The 7,201-nt window shown below is 44.3% G+C and overlaps 1 protein-coding gene across 1 annotated transcript; it reads right to left on the bottom strand.

The window, feature by feature from the left end:
- Positions 1-5,689: 5,689 nt before the first annotated feature.
- LOC128066512 (olfactory receptor 1F1-like) lies at positions 5,690-6,634 on the bottom strand. The gene has a single exon (XM_052659549.1). It carries the CDS (start codon positions 6,632-6,634, stop codon positions 5,690-5,692), a length of 945 nt encoding a protein of 314 aa, XP_052515509.1.
- Between the last annotated feature and the right edge of the window lie 567 nt (positions 6,635-7,201).

Genomic DNA, 7,201 nt, shown 5'->3' on the forward strand with positions numbered 1-7,201 from the left:
AAATTAAAAGACCCTTGCTCCTTGGAAGCAAAGTTATGACCAACCTAGATAGCTTATTAAAAAGCAGAGACATTACTTTGCCCACAAAAGTCCATCTAGTCAGGGCTATGGTTTTTCCAGTGGTCATGTATGGATGTGACAGTTAGACTGTGAAGAAAGCTAATCGCCAAGAATTGATGCTTTTGAACTGTGGTGTTGGAGAAGACTCTTGAGAGTCCCTTGGACTGCAAGGAGATCCAACCAGTCCATCCTAAAGGAGATCAGTCCTGGGTGTTTATTGGAAGGACTGATGCTGAGGCTGAAACTCCAGTACTTTGGCCGCCTCATGCAAAGAGTTGACTCATTGGGAAAGACCCTGATGCTGGGAGGGACTGGGGGCAGCAGAAGAAGGGGACGACAGAGGATGAGATGGCTGGATGGCATCACCCATTCGATGGACATGAGTTTGAGTGAACTCCAGGAGTTGGTGATGGACAGGGAGGCCTGGCGTGCTGCAGTCCATGGGGTCGCAAAGATTCGGACACGACTGAGTGACTGAACTGAACTGAATGTATTGTTGGGTCTATAGCACATAGAAATGTAACATCTGTGTAGCAATATAGTTGCCAATAACAGCAAAGAAGCTGGGTGGGAGTAAAACTTTATGGGACTAAGGAAATGACAGCAGACAGTAAGGTAATAATTACAAGACTGTATTGTTTAGTTTGTAACATTGATACAATGTGTAAATGGAAAATACATAATAATGCTTAAAATGGGGAGAGAATACAACCATATAGAAGAAGCATTTCTGTATATAACAGGAATTAAGCTAGTATGAATTTGATGCTGATGATCAGTTAATCCTAGAGCAACCGCTAAAAAAAACCAAAAAATATAGTAAAAATTACTGGTGTTAAAATGCTACATTAGAAAATACAGAATAAATGCAAAAGAGCAGGAAAGACAAAAAAGGCACAAGATACAGAAAACAGAAAGTTAAATGGTAGATATCAGTATTACAAGTGAGTGGGGGCACTTCGCTGGCAGTCAAGTGGTTAAAACTCTGTGCTTCCAATGCAGGTGGCACGGGTTCGATCCCTAGTCAGGAAACTAAGATGCCACGTGCTTCCCAGTACAGCCATAAAAAAAAGTGAGTGGGTTAAAAATTCAACCAAAAGTCAGACATCATTAAACTGGATTAAAAAACATGATCAAAGTATATGTTGTCTACTGGGTACACACTTTGGATTCAAAGACACATTGAATTGAAAGAAGGATGCAAAGAGATGTCATGCAAACAGAAACCACAGAAGACCTGAATGGTCACAATAATATTAGACAAAATATTAGACAAAATGTTACTCTAGATAAAAGGGATACCTTATAACATGCATAGCGTGGGCGGCGGCTGCGACTGGGGCACACAGCGCGGCTGAGAGGAGCTACCCCACATCCGAGGTCAGGGGCAGCAGCCGAGAGTGCCAGGCTGCGATGGCGCAGGAACGGCCGAGAGGAGCTACCCCACGTCTGAGGCCAGGGGCGGCGGCTGGGAGGAGCAACCCCACGTCCAAGGAGCAGTGGCTGCACGGGCACGGGAGGGCCTAGAGGAGCTATTCCACGTTTAAGGTCAGGAGGGGCGGCAGTGAGGAGAGACCCCTCGTCCAAGGTAAGGAGCAGTGGCTGCACTTTGCTGGAGCAGTCGTGAAGAGATACCCCATGTCCAAGGTAAGAGAAACCCAAGTGGGATTGTAGGTGTTGCAAGAGGTCATCAGAGGGCAGACACACTGAAACCATAATCCCAGAAAACTAGTCAATCTAATCACACTAGCACCACAGCCTTGTCTAACTCAGTGAAATTAAGCCATGCCCGTGGGGCCACCCGAGATGGGCAGGTGATGGTGGAGAGGTCTGACAAGAATGTGGTCCACTGGAGAAGGGAATGGCAAGCCACTTCAGTATTCTTGCCTTGAGAACTCCATGAACAGTATGAAAAGGCAAAATGATAGGATACTGAAAGAGGAACTCCCCAGGTCATTAGGTGCCCAATATGCTACTGGAGATCAGTGGAGAAATAACTCCAGAAAGAATGAAGGGATGGAGCCAAAGCAAAAACAATACCCAGTTGTGGATGTGACTGGTGATAGAAACAAGGTCCGATGCTGCAAAGAGCAATACTGCGTAGGAACCTGGAATGTCAGGTCCATAAATCAAGGCAAATTGGAAGTGGTCAAACAAGATGGCAAGAGTGAACGTCGACATTCTAGGAATCAGCGAACTAAAATGGACTGGAATGGGTGAATTTAACTCAGATGACCATTAAATCTACTACTGAGGGCAGGAATCCCTTAGAAGAAATGGAGTAGCCATCATGGTCAACAAAAGAGTCCGAAATGCAGTACTTGGATGCGATCTCAAAAACGACAGAATGATCTCTTCGTTTCCAAGGCAAACCATTCAATATCACAGTTATCCAAGTCTATGCCCCAACCAGTAATGCTGAAGAAGCTGAAGTTGAATGGTTCTATGAAGACCTACAAGACCTTTTAGAACTAACACCAAAAAAAGATGTCCTTTTCCTTATAGGAGACTGAAATGCAAAAGTAGAAAGTCACAAAACACCTGGAGTAATGAGCAAATTTGGCCTTGGAATATGGAATGAAGCAGGGCAAAGACTAATAGAGTTTTGCCAAAAAATGCACTGGTCATAGCAAACACCCTGTTCCAACAACACAAGAGAAGACTCTACACATGGACATCACCAGATGGTCAACACCAAAATCAGATTGATTATATTCTCTGCAGCAAAAGATGGAGAAGCTCTATACAGTCAACAAAAACAAGACCGGGAGCTGACTGTAGCTCAGATCATGAACTGCTTATTACCAAATTCAGACTTAAATTGAAAAAGTAGGGAAAAACACTAGACCATTCAGGTATGACCTAAATCAAATCCCTTATGATGATACAGTGGAAGTGAGAAATAGATTTAAGGGACTAGATCTGATAGATAGAGTGCCTGATGAACTATGGACGGAGGTTTGTGACATTGTATAGGAGACAGGGATCAAGACCATCCCCGTGGAAAAGAAATGCAAAAAAGCAAAATGGCTGTCTGGGGAGGCCTTACAAATAGCTGTGAAAAGAAGAGAGGCAAAAAGCAAAGGAGAAAAGGAAAGATATAAGCATATGAATGCAGAGTTCCAAAGAACAGCAAGGAGAGATAAGAAAGCCTTCCTCAGCGATCAATACAAAGAAATAGAGGAAAACAACAAAACGGGAAAGACTAGAGATCTCTTCAAGAAAATTAGAGATACCAAGGGAACATTTCATGCAAAGATGGGCTCGATAAAGGACAGAAATGGTATGGACCTAACAGAAGCAGAAGATATTAAGAAGAGGTGGCAAGAATACACAGAAGAACTGTACAAAAAGGATCTTCAAGACCAAGATAACCGCAATGGTGTGATCACTCACCTAGAGCCAGACATCCTGGAATGTGAAGTCAAGTGGGCCTTAGAAAGCATCACTTAGAAAGCTAATGGAGGTGATGGAATTCCAGTTGAGCTATTTCAAATCCTGAAAGATGATGCTGTGAAAGTGCTGCACTCAATATGCCAGCAAATCTGGAAAACTCAGCAGTGGCCACAGGACTGGAAAAGGTCCATTTTCATTCCAATCCCAAAGAAAGGCAATCCCAAAGAATGCTCAAACTACCACACAATTGCACTCATCTCACACGCTAGTAAAATAATGCTCAAAATTCTCCAAGCCATGTGAACCATGAACTTTGAGATGTTCAAGCTGGTTTTAGAAAAGGCAGAGGAACCAGAGATCAAATTGCCAACATCCGCTGGATCATGGGAAAAGCAAAAGAGTTCCAGAAAAACATCTATTTCTGCTTTATTGACTATGCCAAAGCCTTTGACTGTGTGGGTCACAATAAACTGTAGAAAATTCTGAAAGAGATGGGAATACCAGACCCCTTACCTGCCTCTTGAGAAACCTATATGCAGGTCAGGAAGCAACAGTTAGAACTGAACATGGAACAACAGACTGGTTCCAAATAGGAAAAGGAGCACATCAAGGCTGTATATTGTCACCCTGCTTATTTAACTTATATGCAGAGTACATCATGAGAAACGCTGGGCTGGAAGAAACACAAGCTGGAATCAAGATTGCTGGGAAAAATATCAATAACCTCAGATATGCAGATGACACCATTCTTATGGCAGAAAGTGAAGAGGAACTCAAAAGCCTCTTGATGAAAGTGAAAGTGGAGAGTGAAAAAGTTGGCCTAAAGCTCAACATTCAGAAAACAAAGATCATGGCATCCGGTCCCATCTCTTCATGGGAAATAGATGGGGAAACAGTAGAATCAGTGTCAGACCTTATTTTGGGGGCTCCAAAATCACTGCAGATGGTGACTGCAGCCATGAAATTAAAAGACGCTTACTCCTTGGAAAAAAAGTTATGACCAACCTAGATAGCATGTTGAAAATCAGAGACATTACTTTGCCAACAAAGGACTGTTTAGTCAAGGCTATGGTTTTTCCTGTGGTCATGTATGGATGTGAGAGTTGGACTGTGAAGAAGGCTGAGCACCGAAGAACTGATGCTTTTGAACTGTGGTGTTGGAGAAGACTCTTGAGAGTCCCTTGGACTGCAAGGAGATCCAACCAGTCCATTCTGAAGGAGATCAGCCCTGGGATTTCTTTGGACGGAATGATGCTAAAGCTGAAACTCCATTACTTTGGCCACCTCATGCGAAGAGTTGACTCATTGGAAAAGACTCTGATGCTGGGACGGATTGGGGGCAGGAGGAGAAGGGGATGACAGAGGATGAGGTGGCTGGATGGCATCACTGACTCGATGGACGTGAGTCTGAGTGAACTCCAGGAGTTGGTGATGGACAGGGAGGCCTGGCGTGCTGCGATTCATGGGGTCGCAAAGAGTCAGACACGACTAAGTGACTGAACTGAACTGAACTATAACAATAAAAGGATAAAACAAGATTATATAAAACATATAAATATGCCTGTAGCTAATAGAGCACAAAAATATATGGAGCAAAAGTTGGGGATTTCTTTCAGACTTTGAAAGAACAGGTATTGTCCCTCTTATTACAAATACTTATTGGATATATAGACTAAAAATAGAAAACGCTACCATTTATCCCTTTAGACAAAAATACCAACACACAACTACAAAGAATAATAAAAAATCATTGTTATAAACAGAAATCGCCTTGGATTCAAATTCTGTGCTTTTTCATAAAAGATATCATCTTAGCCCTCTCTGAAGTTAAGGGGAAGTGCCCTATTTTTTGTCTTTGTCCCTCATCCTTCTCAGTGATGTTTTAACCAGTTTCATCTATTTATCAATGTTCTGTTTTCTGCAGTCATTTTCAGAATATAAAGTGGTACTTTTAAATAGTAAAACTTCCTTTATGTTTTAATTCAGTAGCAGGGTGACTAGTGAGTTTATTTTGCTTGAGCAACTTGATGAAAATACAAAAGGGAAGGAAAATAAAGTTGTGGAGACTATTCAGAAATTTAGAAAGACTGTTATAATATGTAAGTGAAAGATCAGGATATAGGTTTCCAGTATCAAGATTAAAAGACAAAATTTAAGTTTTACATGATGGAAAAAATAAAAATATAATTTTCTTAGAAATTAGTTCCCTCTGTGATTTTCTTAGCCCATTTCATTACTGAGCAGAAAAAAATTTCATAGCAATCACTTTTCCAAGAGCCCCTTTTATGTCCTGGTTTCTCAGGCTGTAGATGAAGGGGTTCAGCATGGGGGTCACCACAGAGAACATCACAGCAGCTGCTACATCTGTCTCAGCTGCGTGGGAGGACAAAGGGTTGAAATACAAAAATATGATGGTGCCATAGAAGAGGAACACCACAGCCAGGTGGGAACCACAGGTGGAGAAGGCTTTCCATCTCCCCTTTGTGGATGGGATCCTCAGGACAGCACAGGTGATAAGGACATATGAAGCCAGGATGCAAATGAACGGGGTGATCATGATCAGGGCAGCTTCAGTCAATATCATCACCTCATTGAGGTGTGTGTCAGAGCAGGAGAGCTTGAGGAGGGGGGTCACATCACAGAAGAAGTGGGGGATGGCATTGTCTGCACAGAAGGAGAGTCGAGCCATCAGCAGGGTGTGCAAGAGCATATCCAGACTGGCAGTGACCCACGATCCAGTGACCAGCAGGGCACAGAGCTGGGGGGTCATCTTTGCTGAATAGTGTAAGGGGTGGCATACAGCCACAAAGCGGTCATAGGCCATCACAGCCAGGAGGAAATTGTCCATGTCCATGAACATGAAAACAAAGTACATCTGCGTGAGACAGCCAGAGAAAGAGATGGTCTGGCTCCCGAGTACGTGGTTGGCCAGCACCTTGGGGACAGTGGTGGAGGAGAAGCAGGTGTCCACCAAGGACAGGTTGCAGAGGAAGAAGTACATGGGGACGTGCAGGCGGGAGTCCACGCTGATGGCTAGGAGGATGAGCAGGTTTCCCAGGACCGTGGCCAGGTACATGGTGAGGAAGAGCAGGAAGAGGAGCTGCTGCTGCTGCAGGGGCTGCCTGGAGAGCCCCAGGAGGAGGAACTCAGAGACTCTTGACTGGTTGGCCTCTCCCATGGGGCTGGACTAAGATGCAGAGATGAGAAGCAGAGGTCAGAGACCTAGAAGCTAATGGTTTGGGTGCAATAATCAAAGTTCCAGGGCAAAGGCAATGGCACCCCACTCCAATACTCTTGCCTGGAAAATCCCATGGATGGAGGAGCCTTGTAGGCTGCAGTCCATGGGGTCGCAAAGAGTTGGACACGACTGAGCGACTTCACTTTCATTTTTCACTTTCATGCATTGGGAGAAGGAAATGGCAACCCACTCCAGTGTTCTTGCCTGGAAAATCCCAGGGATGGGGGAGCCTGGTGGGCTACCATCTATGGGGTCACACAGAGTCAGACAAGGCTGAAGTGACTTAGCAGCAGCAGCAACCATAGTTATGCTAAGAAACCCTCCCTTAGAGTTGCTCAAGGGCTTCCCAGGTGGCAGTAGTGATTAACAACCCACCTGTCAGTGTGGGAGACAGAAGAGAAGCAGGTTCAATCCCTGGGTTGGGAAGATCCCCTGAAGGAGGGCCTGGCAACCCACTCCAGTATTCTTGCCTGGAGAACCCTATGGACAGAGGAGCCTGGTGGGCTA

This window comes from Budorcas taxicolor, chromosome 2 (genome assembly GCF_023091745.1).
Source record: "Budorcas taxicolor isolate Tak-1 chromosome 2, Takin1.1, whole genome shotgun sequence".
Classification (NCBI taxonomy): domain Eukaryota; kingdom Metazoa; phylum Chordata; class Mammalia; order Artiodactyla; family Bovidae; genus Budorcas; species Budorcas taxicolor.